The 20,644-nt window shown below is 34.4% G+C and overlaps 1 protein-coding gene across 1 annotated transcript in view; it reads left to right on the top strand.

Moving 5' to 3' along the window:
* unc-13-4A (BAI1 associated protein 3) overlaps positions 1–20,644 on the top strand; it is a 41,791-nt gene that overhangs the window by 19,597 nt on the left and 1,550 nt on the right. The window contains exons 3-14 of the mRNA XM_088030257.1: positions 2,522–2,818; positions 5,496–5,712; positions 8,421–8,616; positions 13,799–14,087; positions 17,177–17,655; positions 17,714–17,899; positions 17,983–18,095; positions 18,145–18,353; positions 18,502–19,103; positions 19,152–19,450; positions 19,500–19,835; positions 20,233–20,602. Coding sequence (XP_087886383.1) covers positions 2,522–2,818; positions 5,496–5,712; positions 8,421–8,616; positions 13,799–14,087; positions 17,177–17,655; positions 17,714–17,899; positions 17,983–18,095; positions 18,145–18,353; positions 18,502–19,103; positions 19,152–19,450; positions 19,500–19,835; positions 20,233–20,602 — 3,593 coding nt within the window. The remainder of the gene's footprint in view (positions 1–2,521; positions 2,819–5,495; positions 5,713–8,420; positions 8,617–13,798; positions 14,088–17,176; positions 17,656–17,713; positions 17,900–17,982; positions 18,096–18,144; positions 18,354–18,501; positions 19,104–19,151; positions 19,451–19,499; positions 19,836–20,232; positions 20,603–20,644) is intronic.

A 20,644-nucleotide genomic window follows, 5' to 3' on the forward strand; every position in this document is an offset into this window, starting at 1 on the left:
AATATTCAACTGAATATTTAAAAAACCCCAAAAAATATTTTTTCCTTTTACTTTTTAGTTTTTAAGTTTTCCCAATTTTGAGTTGTTTATTTTTTATATTATCTCTATCCTTTTTTGTAAATCCTTCAGGTTTATTTAGATTTCTTCATATATTTTTATTTTCTTTGGAAACTTCTGCATTTTGCAAGTTTTTAGATACTTAAGTTTTTCAACCAGTTTGGATCGCTCAAGCTTAAGAGATTCTAGCAATTCTTTTAATTTGAACTATACTAAAGGTCATAACCTCTAAGAACTAGGCTAGTATAAAAGAGTTCTTAAAAAACAAATTTATTCAAAACTTTCAAAACTATCGGAACAAAATAAAATTCTTAAAAGCATCGCTGTGTCGATATTCGCTTGAAAGCTGTTGTTCATGTTTTTTTATATATTTTTTTTCTTATTCTTTAATTTTAGAAATTCAATTTAATAGATTCTGTATGCGTTGGATTTTACAGATAATTTTAATTTGTCTTTTTTCGAATTTTTCAAAATAATGAAAATATGTATAAAATCTGAATACAATAAATACAATAAGCGAAAAATATGTGTTATATGTCTAGAACATAAAAAAACGAGATAAAACGAACATTCCTGCCCATTTTACAAATAATCCAATACGTAAAGTAAAATTGCGTTCCAGCTCAAATTAATAAACATTTTGAGATATCGGGTTTACAAAGTCTAGATTACAGCAGCTATGACTATCAACAAAAGTCCTATAGACCTGAGTCTTATCTCTTACAAACATGGACATAAACTCAGTTGCAATTTCCCGATAAATGGTAAAACTAATAAAAAAATTCATCCGCTGGTCCCAATTCCTGGATACATGCTTGATATTTTTTCACACTGAAACATTATCAAAACTTATGTTTATAAAACTGTCAAACGCTCCACAAAACTTTATAACTTGGAACAAACGTACACTCATAAAACGTGTCCGATGACGATAACTGCTCGGAAAATAAATTTTTATGCCATACGTGAACACACGAGGGATTAGCTATGTAATACTGCATTGTAGACAGAGGTATTACGGAAAATGTATTTACCAGATAAAAATCTGTCTGATAAAACAAATGTATTGTCAATAAAGTTTTAAATTCGAAATGAAGTCATTATTCAGAATATACTGTGGGGTTAAAACTGATTGTATGAATACAAAAGTATTGTTATTCAAAAAAAGCTTTTTACTTTATTGTAGTGGAGCATGCAATTAGACAATCAAAATCCGATTTCGAGGATACAAAGCGCCAATGTTATGATAATGAATCATACTAAGCTGATTACACTACTTGCAAGAAATCGTAACATACTCGCTGCTTTAAGCTGTAACTGTTTGATAAGTACCTAAAAGGGAAGTAAATGACGGCATGAGTCGGAAAACCACTTGTATACATTACACCTCTACTTGAAACAGATTTCAAACGACAGCTTTCATTGTTCTGTAAACAGCGAAATTCGTCTCAATAATGTTGAAACGAACTTGGCTGTGTTATTACAAGGTTTGGAATGCGGTTAATTTTTTTTATAAATGAAAAACTGGAGTTACGCTCGTAAACAGTGTTTTATAGACAGTGGCGTAACTATACCGTTTGAGGCCCGTGGCAAATCCATCGGATGGGGCTCTTTCTCTATTGACTTTTAAGAAGCCCTCTTTGACCTGGGGCCCGTGGCATTTTGCCGTCTTGCCACCCTATTGTTACGCCACTGTTTATAGATATAAGACCATTAATTAGAGGTATTTTATTTATATTTATTTTAACAACAGTTTATCTTTACTTAACTTTAATTTAATAAAACGGATATCAAACTCCCTATAAAATACTCCGATTTGTTTACTATAGAAACCAACATCCAAACCAGCCACAATGTATTCAACTTTAATAGTACAACACTTTTGTCATTGCATGTTGGTAACTAATAGTTTGTAAACATACTGATATAATTAAAACTTTAAACATTTGTTAGCAAAACTGAAATTACTCTGTATTCGCAGTAAAATAATAATTCAATTTCCCGGCGCATTCGCCATTTTAACAACTAGACTAAACGTTTAAAATTGATTTTTATCACTTGGAACTGCTATTCTTCTAAGATTTAATTAAACAATAAAATTAAATTTTGGCCGTACATTTATCAAGCAAACACATCGAACCAGAAGTATTCAAATTTTAATTAAAATTGAAACTAATAACTTCGAACCACTCTTAACTCGTTTTAATTTTAAAAGTCTGCCACCATTTATTAATTGCTTCTCTCTCTGAAGCCGCAATATTATTTTTTAATTCAATTAACCTTGATCATTGGTCTAGAAAAATTCTCCCAATATTCTCTAATTTCCTGTAAAACGACGGAGGGCTTTATTGGGAACCATAACTTTTTGAAAGCATAAAACGAAATACACGTATAAATTTTAATAATTATTTCAAGCAACTACGTGCAATTTACATGATTTTGCTTAGTTGATTTTGGTTTCCAGATTTTCTCTGAGTCGAACTGACACAGCGGAAACAACCACAACCGGGGTTCCCGCGGGATCGCGAAGTAATTCTGGTGATAGCAACACTCCAGGTTTTCCAAAAGTTTTGCCAGCTCCTGGCGCCAGTGCTCTTGTTCAGCGACGTCGAAGTACTTTGGAATGTTTAGTTCCTGCACCACCTGTTCGTCGACCTGGTTCTTTCAGACAAAGGTCACCTAAGGCCACGCCAGATAAAAGGCCATCGTTTTGTAGCAGGAGGCAAAGTTGGCCGGACATCGATCATCAGGTTCGTTCGGGGTAAGAAAAGCATATATTTACAGCATGTTTGCATGAATTGTCTCAGAACATTGGTAAATATGCGCAAATTCGGGTGGAGCTAAAGACAAAATGTTATTGCTGAGTCTAAATGATGTCGTGTTATTTACTCAAGAAAGTTATGTTCATAAATATCTGCCAGTTTGTTCAACCCGCATGGAATTCGATGAGTTCTTGCCTTAAAGTTGCAATTCTTTCATCAGAATAACACGGGGATAACAAATCGGTGAAATATAAAATTATTTTCTTTTGTTGTAGGAGTATCGTATTCTTTCTGTAAAGTTCTTTCGCATTTATATTCATGTCATTTTTTGTTTCAAGACAGAATGCTTGAAAATATAAGTTTTCACAACGATTTTATTTCAAGTTATTGACGCTTTATTAAAAAAAAAATTGTTTCAAACTCATTCTATCAACTTGACACAAAGCTACAGACATTTCTTCTCATCAATTTAGGTATTTTGTTACACGTTAAAATCAATGGGTTCTCTGATAAATCATTAACAAACTTCTCAGATATCTGCATACCTAAAGGCTAATTAGGACCTCGTGCGCCACCCAAACCAAAACAATTATTTCTACTCCTATGGACACGTATTTACATAATTAGGGATCTGTTTAATTTGGTTCAAAGGCCATCTAACAATATTAATTTTGTCCTTACTATTCTATATTTTGTAGTAGACCATTAATGTGAATTTTTTTTTTCACTATTAACTTTAGATCATGTCATTGTGTCGTCTGCTGCTGAACTGTGAAATTAAATTCCTCTCTTATAATAGATACTGAAAAGCATAATATCTATGCCTCAAAAATAAATGTGCTAGTAGTGAAAAAAAAATTAATACACGAGACCGTATACTTTTCTTGCTCTCGTATTCTAACTTTCTTCGATCCTTCGGATCTCGGGAAATAATACCGCTTGGGTTCTTTCCTCCCTTGGTAAATAATTACTATTAAATGTCTAAGTCAAATTTATTCAAAGTTCAAACAGTTCAAAGAATATACTGAGTTGAAAATATAAAACATTTAAAACATATGTAATATGTATGTCACAAGAATCCGAGAGTTCAAAGAATCAATTAAGTTCTCATTTTTTTAAATATTCAAATTATTATTATTATTCTTAAAGTTTTTGTTACTTTAAAATAAATATTGTTTTTGGTTTCATTATCAAAATATCAGAAAAATTAGATTTAAAGAAAATATATAAACAGTTCAAGTAATTCAATGAAAATGAAAAGTTGCAGAACCAAAAACAATTCTAAAATAACTTACTGCGTACTTTGCTTTCTTCACATACAAATTACTTTTTTTATGGAATAACACCTCTAACTTTAAATTATAATAATTCTGTGGCTCCTGAGTTAATTGCTTCATATTTTTTCAAGTTCTGTTCATTATTAAACAAGGTAGATTCATAATTAATATTAGTTAGGAATTTCGATTAAACTTCAAACAACAAAAAGCTTTGAAAGCACATTAATAATTTACGATAATCAAATTTTATGTCCTTCAAACATTGTGTAGCATCGATAAAATGAAACCAAGGACAACGTTAGCGGGCAATAATTGCACACATCTCGTGACTGTAGTAACAAAGTTTTGTTGTGTGCAAGTTTAAGCTGTTTTAAGTACTGCTTACAATGTAGCACAGTGGATATTACGTTTCTCACATTGCTGATAAGAGCGCATAATTTTGTGTGAATAAATATGTGGTTGCATATCAAATGGAATTGCCTAAGTAATTTACTTTTTATGACAGCCTCACTCATAAACTGGAAATATCAATGTTATTCAACAAGTGTGCAATTATGTTGTTTTCTGCAATTTGTTGCATACACAGAAGGTATTGAACGAAGTAGAATTATCAAAATAACAGCTTATTACGAAGCGGTCCTTCAATAAATTGAAATGACCTGAAAAACCTACAAAAATTTTAAATGCAAAACTGTTATTACTTTCCCCGATTTTGTTGACTTGATTGAATTTGTGATTGGGCGTTGATCAACAGTTTTATTGATTTAATAGACTTTTGGCCATGAAAGTAAATATTTATTTGTGAAGACGATAAATGGATGAGAAGTAACAAACAGAATTGATATCCCAATTTTTATGCCAGACAATTTTTCAGTTCTGATCCAACTTGTGTTAACGTTAGTTATTGTAAACAGATTTCAAAAGCTTTGAGCGCTCTTGAAATTAACGTACTTATTAGTTTAACACAAAGTTAGTAAATCCCAGACATTTGAGTGCGTGTAGCTAAGATCTTATATCAAATTTGTAAAACCTCCATCAAAGCACCCAGATGTTATTGAATAAAACATAGACACACCACTTTCATTTTGTGGTGATGCAATTCACTTCAAAACAGATTTTCTCTCACCCTACTCTCTACAAGTGAAGATGACAGTTTTAACAGAACTTCAAAATTTACAATCACGACGTTTTAAACTGAATTAAGAGAGAAACGTGGCCATTTAAGGAACCTCTGGCGGCAGTCTCCCCAAAACTAATTATCGCCTGAAAATATAAAGCCATTACTGTAACCACAATTTGTATTCTTCACTTGTCCGTAAAATCGAGCAAAAAACAGTAACATATTTTAAAGCTATGGGGGATAATTTCCCAACGATTAATATGTTCGTCACGTTTTCAGAGTTCAAGAAATTGACGGGTCTTATTTCGAAAGCTTCACAGCGCTAGCATGGAAACAAGAAAATCAACGACAAAGTGTGCTGAAAGCAGCCGAAGTCTCCGCTTCGGATCCTCCACCCTTGGAAGGAGATTTAGGCATTGTACCCATCGACTACACGGCCCCGCAAAATGAGAAAGACAAGCTTTATGTGGAAATGCTTTACACCATTGCCAACACGGTAAGTCATCCAGGATAGACTAGAAAGGCTATTACAAACACGTGGTGTTGAAATACTAGCTGTAAGAGTTTAATTGGGTTTTTCGATCGATGCAAGGCGTTATCTGCCAGCTGTTATCTTCAGTGGTCGACAATTAACATTTATACATTTTTATGATCCAGCTGGGGCTATTTCTTGTAGTCCGCGTTTCATCTTTATGGAAACGGTGAACAGCTTTAAAACAAATAAAAATGAAAATTGATAACAGCCTGCACACAAAATTGTTTCGATTGTTTTGACCACGTTTTTCATTCAATTCGATTCAATCACTCAACTAAACAAAGCAGTTTTTATATCAAGCGCATATAACATTAATTTAATTTTTTCCGTTGTTTGTTTTAACAACACTTTGGCGCTGCACCAGTAGGTAAGTTAATGCCTGGAAAGCGATCGAAACTTTTTCCAACAGCTGAAGACTGCCCGCAATGGTGTTAATTATAAAATACGACGCAATCAAGTGTTTTGAACAAGGGAAAAGGCGCCTTTAATAGTTTTTTACAATAAATTAATTTAGGGCAAAGACCAGGTCGTCGATCTTTAATAAATCACTTAGCAGGGAAGAGATCTCCATTAAAAGTAAAATAAGTCTGTATATAAGGTAATTCAGGCGCTCAAACGCGATAATTAAAATTAATTAACAGCGTCGAGCTTGTCACAAAACTTAAAACAATGAAGACAAAAGTTAGTGGCAAAGTAAAAACAGGGAGTAGCCGGCTATATTTTACACGTCGTTGCTCACTGCCGCACCTTAGTTTGGCTTCATAGTGTTAGAGTAAACTTTTTCAGTTCGGATGTTTCAATTAAAGTTTTCTTTCTACTGGAATATTTATCAAAGGCTAAAAATTCCACAAAATGTCGAGCTGTGCAGATTATTTGATCATACCAAGTGTATAATTTATTACTTACGTTGTAAAGCAAGCAAGGATAATTTAATTGCCTCCATTTGTCAGTTAATGGACACTTTTCAGCGCTTCAAAATTCAGAAAATTTTGCGTTTTTTTAAGCGGTTCAATTTTAGGTTAAATTATCCATTTTTCTCATCACTTTCCGTCGAAGAGCTACTTGAGAGTTGTTGGTTCTGAAGTAAATCCTTTGGTTTTTATAGGAATTCTCTTTTGGAGAATACTCAAAGCTCTTCGATATATCAAAACTGACAATAACGTAAGCTTGAACATCGAAAATGGATTTTAACGGTTAGTGCAAAAATATCGGGGCAAAAATGGAAAATTTATTGCAAAATTAATTGTAGTAAAACCGTGAAATTTATTGATAGCAATTCTTATTAATTTTCAGACAAATATTCACCCTTGTATTGAAACAAATTACCCCAAATTTCCAGTTTCCAGTTTCATAAATTCACATTCCAACTCTAAATCAATTTTAATGGTTTTAGAGCACTTCCAATTATGCTACCTTTTTTATTTTCATCATCTTTATCTAACTTTCTTCTCCGTCTATTCTGCTCATATGTATGTTAATATCTAAAATAAAATCAGACACCACTAGAGGATTTTTTTCAAAGACATTCCTATTTTCTTTCATTTCCTCTAATTACGTTTCCGCTTTACCGATCTTTCTTTCTAAGGCTGCTGATGTTTTAATGCATCTTATAGATAAAGCACATAAAGGGACGATTATTCGAATCATGTCTTACTTTAACGATTCTAGAATGTATTTGCCACACATATCATATCACAGTCCACTTTCTTTACATCACTTTACTTTAATTCAACAAATGAAAATATATGCATCTATTCTCTGCAAGTTTTCTTTGCCTTTGTACTACTCGACTTTTTATAATCGATACTATCGATACTAAATTAGTTTGTAAACAACAATAATTAATTCTGAATCAATCACAAATTAAAGTGCCCGAAATAAAAGGACAACAAATAAAATGTTTTTCTTAGAAGGTGCACAAACGGCTCCATTTCTAAATTAATTAATAGCTCCCAGCAGGTGTGTAAATACAGATCCCTGATTTCGTTTCGTTAGTATTAATTAACGCTCTAATTTAGAACACTTCAGTTAAATTCGATGACACTCAACGTTCTGAACTTTGATTTTTATTTAATCAAGTTAACAATACAAACGCAAACATGTTTTTTCCTTTAACCCGGCAGAGTTTAAAAACAACTTTTTATCATCTCGCCAAAGAAACATCGTTTCCCTCGTGGGGGCTTTTGATTCAAAATAGACTTTTTTAACTTACTATTAGAGGTGGTGGCCAAAGTTTCTGTATTAAAAGTTTTATCTTCAAGCTTAAGACCTTTGACTTTAATTCGTGTTGTTCCAAAAGTTAATTTATAAAAGGTAAAAATACCTTTCTGAGTCCGTAAATTGCAATACTGACGCGTCATGCCTTCAAATTACATTAAGCTCGACATCAATATTGACATTTCATTTAAGTGAAGACATCCAAATTGGAATTCTACTTCGCTTTATGTTGATTAATATTAACCGAGCGAAATTTTCCTAATTACAATCGCGGTTTGATATGGAAATCTTCGCGGCTAAAAGGAGCTATTAGATCTTGTTGATCATGTAATGGGTGTTGATTCAGCTAACTGGCAATGACGTAATTATTGTAAACTCAGGTGTTATTTAATTGATTTTTGTGTTAAATTCGAGCATTTGTCTCTAAGCCCTATAATCCTTTTTTATTTCAGGTCGGAGCCCCAGCCCCAGGAGGCCAATACGCACACTACAAAGAAGATCTCTACTTGTACGGACAAAGGGCATTCGGAATGCCACCTGATCGCCACTACCGCATGCTTCACCTCGCTGGAGAAGAGAAACCACCCATTGTCGTTCTCAGTGTTGTAGTTATTGAAGCCGAAGGACTTGAAGCCAAAGATGCCAATGGTAAGATAACTATACTGATTTATCACGTCTCTCATAAAGTTTCATGACATTATAATGATGAATAAACTTAAATGGTGTTACAAGCGTAATCTGCATGAACACGATTCATTTGTAAGTTTGTAAATTTACATCAAGATTAGAATAAAATGTCCTCAGAGACGGTTCTAGGGCTAAAGCGTGAGTCGTCAATTTTTGGGGGTTTTATTTAAGTTAATTAGATTTTATGTAACAATTCTAATAACAAATTTCATCACGTAATTGCGCTATGCTCGTCTGGCACGATCTTAAAGCAATTATGAGCTCGACTTGCTAGCGTTTTCTGCACACGTTTTAAAATCGAAGGCGATTTATTATATCTTTTTTATTCCTCGTTGCTCACTTTTTATCATTTAGAAAACCAATAATCTAATATAATAGATAAATAATTCTTCGACAGGATGTTAATCCTATACTTCAACTTTTTGCCCTTCCAAGACATTAATTAATTAATAAATGCGTGTTCTATTCTGATATTGATCCGGTGCATCCTGCAGGTAACTATGTGCTTTTTCGATGTACTTTTTAATACAAAAGAAAAACCTCATTGTCCGCGGATCTCCACATCGAAACAGAAGAACTAATTCCCTAACTAGGAACTTTGAAAACGCCTCCGTTTTATTTTCTGAAATTTATGGATACCGTTGGGTTTTATTTCCTTGTTAGATAAAATTTCGTTATTTATGATAAAGGAAAAAAGTGCAGACACAAGTTGCTTCTCAAGAACATTTATTACGATTTTCTTTCCCCACTGTTTACAAATTTATCGATGGTGCGATATTTTAAATACTCTTCAAAGTTTAAATGGGTAAGGCTTTGCACTTATATCCAATTAAAATTACTGTAACCAACGACGTAAATAGTTAAAATGATTCCTCTGATAAGTTTACTACAAGAACCAGTTTCACAACAAAGTTTTATCCGTATTTAATTATTTAGTCATGGCTAAGTTTGTTAAGACGCTATATTTTGAACTCTCATTGTTGCATTATTTGCTCTGAATCTTAATCTCCAGATGTTGGAGTTATATCCATTTAATGTGAAAATACTACCTACTTTTGAGCGCATCGTTTTTAATAGAGTAAAGTTACAAAAAGCAACTTAAAATGAGGTTACAGCTTAACTTCATAACTTTTTAAAATGCTAAATTTATTGGCTTAAGGGTCTACTTTAACTTTATATATCTACCGTTAGTAACCGGTTATAATTTTCAAATGTCTTGATTAAAAATTTTAATTTACAGACATGGACTGCAATCAGAAATAATTTTACATAATATCTAAAATTCTAAAATTACATTCCACATTTTGCACGATACAAATTGAAAGTGTGTTTAATTGGAATTATTTTACCACTTAATTTAAAAACATAATAAATAGTGAAAGAGTAAGTTCAAAGTTAACAAAAAACACTTCTAAATCAAGTCCTCATTAATATATAAACTGTTAAACTACACACAAAGTTATTATAAATTAACACACAACCTTTGTTGCTACATACAGGGCTAGTCAAGAGAAGATTACTTCTGAAAATTATATTTCCGCAACCCAAAATACTAATATCCTGTACTACTCGATACTACTAGAAATTGAAATAAAATGCTGAATCCACGATTGCTTTGGGTTGGTCAATGTCACTTTGACATTATGTATTTAAATTTCGTCTTTATTCTTAATTCCGCTCCATTAGAGCCGCATTAGTTCATTAGTACCTCTATTAATCTGTCCTATACGGAAGCTGTAAGTGCTCGACAAATAATTTTTCTCCTTAACAAGCATGATATGTTAGGTTGAGTTAAGAAGATGAGAAAACTGACATGATTCTCATCTACGGAGAATTCCAAAAAATGCTGTGGCTGCTGCAGACCTTTATCGTAAAGATATTCCCATCGAAACTGAACTAGTTTGTCTATGGACACTCACGTAACCTCCTTTTCCGTAATTGTCAAAGTGACACTGTCAAAGCCTAAGCAATCGTGGATTCAGCATTTCATTTCTGATTCGAGTTGAATCAAGTGACTCAAGAAATTAGTATTTTGGGTTACAAAAAAATCATTTTCAGAAGTAATCTTTTCATGACTAGCCCTGTATATGCAAAATTTCTCACTGCAAGCATGAAAATAGATAACAACAAATTTAAAAGCTTACAACAGCAGCTTCGGTTTACATCGCATCTCAACAAAATACAAATTATTTTACAAGGTCATTAAATTTTGACTTTAAGTTTTAATATAGTGACTGCAATTTTCCTAATATACCTAATATTATTTTAATAATGAAAAATAAAGTTTGGATATCAATAAAGTGCTGTTGGCATTTTGAATAATCAACTATATTAGCTCTACGTTATATCTAGATATGTTAAAACCAACATAAAACACAATTTTCCTGTTTATTACTCTTAAAGATATGCATAGCGGCTCCTAGTATTTACATTCAAAATAAATATAAACAACCACAGCATAAATAATATGTTTGTGAGTTTAATTATAATGATAGCAACTTTGATGTCCTATAAACTGCACAAAGCATAAAACGAAACTTCTGGGACCACTAACCCAATGCGGTTAAAGTGAAAACCTGCCGCAGGATAGATTGTATCATTCGTGGTCAAAATCTGTTTACGATACTTCAATCACTGTTTCCACAACTCGTAAAACTTTTCAAGCAATCGATTACATATAGCAACCATTAACTTGACTGCAAAACTTGACGTTCAAATAACGATGTGCCAACAGTAAAATGAATAGGATGATATGAAAACTTTTTACGAGACGATAATGTATTAATTTTTAATTGTATTGTTTAGTTTTTTGTTCTCAACATCCAATAAAGTGACTCTTTTTGTACATGATTTGATTAGCTTAGAAATGTATCCGATAAACAAGAGTTATGGACCTTTAACCAATGAATGAAAAGCTACAATCGAGTTGGTTGTTTAGATGCGTTTTTTGTTATAAAAACCACTTTGATAAAGACAATAGAAGCCAATGAATGAACTCTTGTTTGGGTTTTAATAGAATTTCATTCACCTTCGCCATTTTGGGTGGATCTTTAAATGAAATTGTCTAAAATGTATTCCTTTTTCTCTACAATTTTGTAAATGGGCCCGATTTAAGAACATTTTAAAAGCAATAGCTTTGACAAATTTCGTTACTGTAGCATTAAAACTACCAAAATTATTTTTTTAAATCTTCAAATATCATCGTCTCTTTTGCTCTAGAATTTTGTAATTAATTGGACATAAATAACTTTTCCGACGACCACTATAAAATATGCCACATTTCATACAGTTTTCTCGTAGTGAAAATTTAAAATTGCAAACAATTTCAGTGCGAAGACGAACGAAGCGCATACCCGTGTGCAATGAAAAATTTGAGATCTCTGATTGGCCGACAACTGTGTTTTTATATTGCACACAGGTTGACACAGATCGGGCATTATCGGTGTCTAATTTTCGGCGCAACGGCATAATTATTTTGTCCGCGGCTAGGTGCTCTGCCGAATGACATTTTAAGTTTTAATTTGCCCAGAGATAACTTGACGTGTTTTTGCACCGTTATTAGCAAGTGGAAGAGCGTAAAATATAAACTTTAATTAAAAAAAATAAATATTAACTCTGCGATTTTTGTTATCGTCGGAAAAATATCGTGTACAACACGTATTGAAAATTCGATTTCACACTCGTTTGCTTAAGCCACTCGCCTACGGCTCGTGGCTCAATTCTGCAAAATTCGTGTGAAATCTTCCATTTTCAACACTTGTTATACAATATACTATTGCAATAAAAGTAATATTTTTGACTTTTCTTTGTGGCTATCTGAAAATTTAACGTAGATTTGGAATCAGAAAAAGATATACAAATTAAAAACGCCAGTCATTATTTGTTGTAATTTAATTAAGTTCCTCGGCTTTATCTTTCGCAATGTGTTTAATTTCTATATCAACAAAACTGCCTGAGACAAAAGACTTAATTCAAAATTGAGATTCTTTGTTTTTAAGCGTGTTTATAATAAATGTAAATAATTTATTTTATTTTATAAAAATTGAATGTTAATTTGTTGGCTTATCAAATTTGAATTTTGATTTAATTTTGCTCAAAGCTTCTTTTTTTGTTCGCCCACGTTTCTTTTCCATCCCTTCCATAAGTTAATTTGTGATATTTTAATAATAACAGTATAATCTCGAAAAACAAAACTTTAAATCTGTATTTTAACTGTAAGGTTTCCTGGAATTTGAAACTCGTCAGTTTTTTTCCTGGAAACTGCATAAAATTACGTTAAAAAGCGCAAAAGCCCAGTCCGTGGCTTCCTAAACAATTTGACAAGTTTTGTTTTTTTAACTAAATGTAGCCCCATATTGTGTTTATGTTGAGCTCAAATACTGAAAACGTTCACTGAGCATTTGCAAAAAGACCACAAAGCGAAACTCGCATTTTGGCTCTTTTGATAGCCACACTAGCCGAAGTTTCGACTGTTGAAAATGTGTTACGTAGCTCTATTATACCTACCTATGGAGTTCGTGAGCTAGTTCTAATGGATGTTCCTTTTTTATTTAACATAGCACGGTCTTGTACGTCGGTAGAACAAGCTGAGCTGCAGTAATTGGCCATTTTAACGTGCTAAGAAATCCCGTAACAAATAAAGACACTACAGCATGGCCGGACAAATTGTATTAAACTTTAGAAGATTAAAATAAAAAAGAAAATTACTTTCATGAGTAAGTTTACTACCAAGCTATAGCTTATTTGAAACACAAAAGTGTCCTTAATAACAATCTTTCTTAGCAGTGAAACTAGCTAGTGGCAATGTAGCTTTTTCTGGGTAATGAAGTATTCATTTTAGGAGTTGTTTGCTTTTACGAACTAGTAGTTGATTTTTTACTTTACTAACAAAAAAGTAACAAAACTCAGCCGCATTAAACGCTCTGAAATTGCTGAAAATGCAGTAAAACCAACATAACTTCAGTCTTCAACTTGGTAGACGACAAAATTATCATTTTTTATTTAATCCTCTTTGATCGTATTACAAAAACTCAAGAAATTTCGCCGCTGAATAATCTAAATATATGAATACTTTGAAGCAGTGAAATTTAAAGTTATTCGAGTCAAAACGAAAAACTCGGTGCATCACCGTACGTAATTTCAGGTTTCAGTGACCCGTACTGCATGCTTGGAATTCAACCGATGGCAGCACCGTCCTCTCCTCAGCCTCTCACCCCTAATCGCACCCTGTCGGATGCCTGCGCCCCCGACATTCAGGGCAATCACGAGAAGTTGCGGAAACACCACAGCTTCAAGTTGAGCTTCAAACGAAAGGACGGACGGGTTAGGGAACAACGGGACAGCATCGTTGGTGCACTGCCCGCCAAGTTCATAAGAGCTACTTCCGTTAAACCTCACACGCTCAATCCGAAATGGAACGAGAAATTCAGATTGTAAGTATGAGAAAATGGCTAGAATAGACTCATTTGGGAGCTCGCTCTGAATAACAACGCGATGCAGGCTGCGGAGTAAATTCAACTTGAGTGGTGAAAGATGCAATGCGGTTTTTATCTTGTGTGGAACGGTCAAACGCAGAGCAAACTTCTTTATGTAATCAGCGAAAATGGGGCAACGGTGCATTTTATAAGTTGAACTTCAAGCGAAAAATTTGACATGACAAGCAGATCGCTATAAATTGCAAAATACAAGCGAAAATGTAATCCGAGTTTAACAACCAAACAAACAATGTCGAAACTACGATAAAACTGTCTGCAGGTTTGAAGAGATATCATAACACATTACAAAATTTTGTTCTTTGCTTTCTCCTACGCCCACGTAATGAATAATTTTCGAAAGTTGGCAGAGAGTGACCCATGTTAACCCAGAAACCTTAAAATCCGCCCGTTAATAACATGTGCTGAGTGTTTTCAGAGAGCTCTGAAAGGTTACCAAATTTTTCAGCAAATCCAATTCAAGAATCCACACGTGTTGAAATACGAAGCGACGAGTTACGGTCTAGTTTAAACGCCTCTTACCTACAACTAGCAGATTATTTCAGCGGAAAAGCTCCCCTTTAAATTATTCCAAGAAAATGAATTATAGTCTTTAGAGGTTCTGTTTATCTAAGTGTTGTAGGTACATAGGCATTAGACTGAGCTGGGTTTTGCCAGGCCATGCCTTGTTTAATCTGTAACAACAAGCAAAAAACATTAATTTTGAGGGAAATATTCTACAAGTGACTTTATCCATGTACCTACTTTACAAATTAACGTTTCTTTAAATCTACAGTTACAAAGAAAATGAGACCGGGTATTTGGAGGGTTGGATTATGTTTTACATACAACACTTGCAAAGCCACAATTATGAAACAGTGTCGGGAATTATTTTTCTATCTTAGTTAAAATAAATTTCCGGGCTCTTAACTATTCTTGTAGATCTCTCTTTTGCAGTAATTTCGTATCCTCTTCTAACTTTTGTTTACAGCTTGCTCTTTAGAACAAGTGCTGATTTGAAGATACTTTTTGTTCTTTTATATTTTATTTTGTTTTGTTACTTATTTCCCGAGTGATCGATTCTACTAATATGTTCATAATTTTTTTGTTGTCTCATCTTTATTCATGACATCGCACAGTTCCGTGTTTTCTAGTCATTCGATGAAGATTCGCCGTCCACTGTTACCAGTTAAACTAATTTCTAACATTTTTTATAACTAGTTGATTTTATTAACCGTAGAGTGTTGAATTCTGCACGTAAAATCGAATTCCCTCCCGGCGCATCCACCAATTTTTAGACCGTGAATAAAATCAAATTAGGTCAAACTCAGTAATGCTTAATAAATTGCGTTAAAATTTTAAATACTACTTATTCTTTGATATTAACGTTTAAATAGGAACATCTCGTCAAGCTCATTAGCTTGAAGTATTTGTAGTTTATTTTCTGAAATTATTTAGCAATTAATCTTGAGTTAAGTTCGAGTAACTTGGTCTTTAACTAGCTCTTAACGAACCCTCATTGCACCCCGAGAATATCCATCATAATGTAAGTTCTGAACTCACGATCTTGGGTTGTATTTCATCAGCTAACTAGGTTTGCCTATTACTAGAGGTGTAACAACACATTGTTTATAGCATTCATTATATTATAGTACGCTCGCTATCAAACATAAGCTTGATTCGTTAAATTGAGACGGAATAAAGAGCAATGGACGATTTATTCTAATAGCATACATTCCACTACAAACAAAGCAACCCAGCAATAAACACAATAAGTTCGAGGTATTAAAGAAAACAGTGATAAATGTAAACTCGATTCAACAAGGACATAAAACTAATTTAGTTTAAATGTATTATTGCTTCACTTTTGAAATATCCGGTCGGGCAGCAAATTTCAAACCTGTGTAAAAAAGCGTCCTAGTAATTTGATTAATTTATACGACATAATTTCCTGTTTTTATTTTTACGCTAGTGTGCAAGTAATTTCCTTCTCACTGAGATAAAAAGGCGATTTGCTTGCAATGAGGCTCAATTTACCAAACAAGCACTCCATTAGGATATAATTAAAATTTACAAAGTTGTCGTGAAGTGAAAATGTCTTGAATATAAAGGAATTTGCTCAGAATTACAGAACTCACTTTAGTATTCACAAACGTGACCTATTTTAATCAAAGCATTGTTTTATTACAAAATACCTGCCTACCGCAGCTTCAAACATCACTGCGTTTACGCAGCAAGTTTTTACTAAAGAAAAAGTATTGTAAAGGAATTTTTAATCCCAAGCGTTTTTGCATAACTTTGCATGAGGTATTGAGAAATTATGAAACCACTGATTTTTATAAAACAATCAAACGTGGAGGCAAATTCGTCAATGTACAACTTGGTCTAGATTTTCATAATAAATTTAAGCACCGCCACCAGCGCACAGATTTAACAGGAATTGTGGCACCTGCTCCCAAAGGCTGGCTTAAGCAAATTAATATAAACGATGCCGAAAATTTATTTAATAACAACACATCCGTTGCCTGTTTCTTGATCATGGATCAAACAAATAAATCAATCTCCTGACACAATTTTATTACAAAAATCTGCCGTCGTCACTGTTTCTCTGTGAGCTCGTTTTTTTCAAAGAATGTTAAATATTTGTCGATTATGTCAATATTTAATCGTAACCAGTATAAGAAATTTATGTATAGAGAGAATTTCAGTCTCTAGTGATTTGGTTTCTTTCAGTTTGCGTGCTTGTTAGTCGTATTTCCATATGAAGCGGCGAAGATCGACACGAACACTAATTTACTTACTGTTGGTTTCTCACCTTTCTTGAGTGTCTGTTGAAAAATGATATCTTTCTACTCCGTTGCTAAATCAAATATCTACATTAAATGAAACCACCGTGTCACCGAACGTTATTACAAAAACAAAATTTCCCTGATTAAAATCGGAATTAGTTCATTTTGATGTTTATTTTTGCAGTATCGATGTTCAATGTTTATTATCTTTTCACAAACAAATACGTTGATTTGTTTTGAAAATTCCGCTCTTTTTTTTAGCGACATAGACGACATTAACAGTGACTCCTTGCACCTCGATATATGGGACCACGACGATGAAAGTTCAGTATTAGAAGCAGTCAGCAAACTAAATGAGGTTCGAGGAGTTCGAGGTTTAGGCAGATTTTTCAAGCAAGTTTGCCAATCCGCGAGACAAAGTTCTCAAGACGATTTCCTCGGCTGTGTTACCATACCCCTCCAAGACATTCCGTCGACAGGTTTAGAAGGCTGGTTTAAACTAGAAGCTCGATCTCAACGCAGCTCGGTCCAAGGAAGAATCCGTCTGAAAATGTGGCTTTCAACGAGAGAAAACAGAGGTGCGTCCGAAGAAGACAACTGGACAGAGTTGACACAACACGAAAGTCTTTACGCCACTTTTGTCGACTACGAGTTAAAGAATTGGAACAGAGAGACGTGGACGTGGAGCGGCGATTTGCCGGGGCCAGCGCTCACGATTTTACATCAACATGCGGTTCAAGGTATTGCGTTTTGTCGAGAAACTCGTTAATACTAAAGAACATTTTTACATCCTTTCAGGAGATTTAACGGAGCTACAAACTGCCTTGGCGCGTTTCGTGGCCTCTTGTAGAGTGTATTTGAAATATCCTTTGGATCCTCGTTGGATGCTTCAATTACTAACAGATATGGAAAGCGCTTGGATGAACTTTACTCTCACTAGAGAGGAAGAGATGTGGCTCGCTGAAAAATTCACAGCCATGCAAGGTAAGAGCGTCGTTAAATGTTTGTTTCCACTTTTATTAAACCGAGGAAAGATATTTTAATACTTTACGGAATGGACCTTTTAGAGAGATGGTTGCAGCAGTTGCGTCATCACCGCCAGTTGTTCCCTGCTCTTCATCCGCTGTCTTTAGTTCGACTTGAATACGTTCTACGATGCCTTGCTTACATGTCCAATATGGTAGGCCCGAAACATCCACGATGTTTCCGTCTGATTAAAACTGTTTTAGAAAGCATTTTGGAAATGTTGCCCTTTCAATAAGGAAATACGCGGTGAGATAGTGGCAACACTCCGTAAAGGAACGCCTGAATGGTTTCAAAGCTTGAAATCATCCGTTATGGCATCGGATGAGTACGATAGCTCCTTCGTGGACTTTTGCTCTGAAGTTTACGTTCATTTGCAACACGGGCTATCTCATTATCACCCGCTCTTTGAAGGGTACGACAAATTTTACATACTTTGAAGTTTGTGATTATTAAAATAATTTCACCTGCAACGTTGTAATTGCGACGCTTAGTTTCGTGTAAAAATTTCCACCCGACGCCGACGTTTAATCGTTTCTTAACTCACATCTTTCTCATTTTAGCACGAATGGGATTCCTTACTTTAGCGTCGTGTTTAAACAACTAGATAAGTTAATGTCTGATGAAGTAATCTCGTTCCTAAACCAAAATGAACATCCGGACGCCGCTTACAGCAGACTAATATTCTCCGTTTATTTAGAAGTCAAAGACTTGGCCACTTTTCATCAAAACTTACCTTCAGGTGGTGACCACAAACTATTGTTGGTTCGTTGCCACGAATGGTTCGAACCATCTGTTAGTTGTTGGTTGATAGTATGTAAAGCTAAAGCTTTGCAACGTGTTCGCACTTCGGTAGAACTTCAAAAGCCTTGCGAAGGCGACAAATTAGTGAAGCACAGTTCCTCTGCAGTGGATGTTGTTGCAATGTTTTGTCAATTAAGAGACTTCTGGAGACTTCTCCAATGGCCTAAGGCACATTCGATATCCTTGCTCTCGCAACTTCTTGACTGTATATGTTCAGCGGCTCTACTATACGCAGATATCACGTATCAGGATCTTATGGAAACTGGATACTTTGATCGGATGGGACCTTTTAAAATTTGTGACGAGATGTGCATAGCTACCAATAACTTGGAATATGTTTATAAGTTTGTGTCTTTATTAGGTTCGTGCCGGCAATAATTTTCAACTTTTGTTTCATGTTGTTTTTTAGAAAACTACTTTGACTTTGTAACATTAGAAACAATCGCATCTGAAGTACAATGCGCTACACTAACCAACCAATTAGATAGCACATTAAGTCAATTCCAAGTGAGAATAATGGATATTATCAAGAGAGTGGGACCCCAAATGCAAGAGGCTCTTAGGAAAGCTATGTTTCACGTTGCTTGGTCTCCAGACACTCTACCAACTAACCAAGCAGTTGATCCCCTATTTGAATATTTGCATACTCATCTGTATGCCCTCAACTTGTACTTATTACCTCAGAATTTTCAAAAAGTTTTGTACGACGTAAGTTTCTAGACAATAGAAATTGCCCCAATGAACTATCACGTTTCAGGTGTGGGAGTACACTTTAGCTGAACTAAATCATCAAATGGATGGTGGTACCAATACTGATGAAATGCCACCAATGTTTCACGAACGTCTCCACGCAGCTCTTGAACTAATGGTAGATTTTTTCCACAGCGAAGGAAACGCCCTCAGTATAGAAAGTTTACATTCGCCTACATTCTGTCAAATCGAACAAAGACTGCAATATCACAGAACAGATACGGAAACTCTTATCGAAATTTTCTACAATCAAAGATTACAGGAACAAATTAATACGATCAATAGTCCGTACGGTAGTCTTGCTGTGCGGGCGTATTTCAATCACGATTCGCTCTGTGTTGAGGTAAATTTGTATAATAAGTATAATTAGTTCAGAAATCTTAACTAGCGATAGAACTCGGAATGAAAAACGTTATGTTTATTACTTGAAAAATATCGACTACGCCAGCGCGGTTTCGATTTCGTTCTGATCCAATTTGTTCCACGATCTAGGCAGGCACAATCGTAGTACAGGAAAGAATTCAAAATTGATTAGTGATGATCGAGTTAACTTGTATATCGTACACAAGTTCGGTTGGGAGCTTTCTTTTCAACAACATGTGAGTGCAATAGTTTCTATTTTTTCTTAGAATAACCCGGACGAGTTCTGTCGCTGCTTAAAAATTCTGCATTCGCTTTGGCAACACAACATTGCTAACTCCATTGTCAAAACATTTAGTCACATAATAACTTGTCACTAGGTACTCCACGCAAGAGACATAATACCTCTGGATCCAAACGGCTTCAGTGACCCCTTTGTAATAATCGAACTTTTACCGCATCGGGTTTTTCCCCACTGCAACGAACAACAAACCAATGTACACAAAAAGACTCTTCATCCAATATTTGACGAATGTTTCGAATTCAGCGTGTCTCTAGAACAATGCCGTTCTCTCGGGGCCATGATTGCCTTTACAGTAATGGACCACGACGTTCTCACTGCTAACGATTTTGCAGGCGAGGCTTTTCTAGCGCTGGGTAGTATACCAGGTGTCGCTGACACTACTGGAGTCGATAATTTCCACGGACTTAAACCTGTCGAATTAGTTCTTATGCAGCAACACCAAAAAAGTGAGCATCCTCGAGGTTTGAATGCTTTCTTAAAATTTTATT

The sequence above is a fragment of the Gnatocerus cornutus genome, chromosome 2, assembly GCF_029298725.1.
Source record: "Gnatocerus cornutus isolate USDA-ARS CGAHR chromosome 2, icGnaCorn1.1, whole genome shotgun sequence".
NCBI classification, from domain to species: domain Eukaryota; kingdom Metazoa; phylum Arthropoda; class Insecta; order Coleoptera; family Tenebrionidae; genus Gnatocerus; species Gnatocerus cornutus.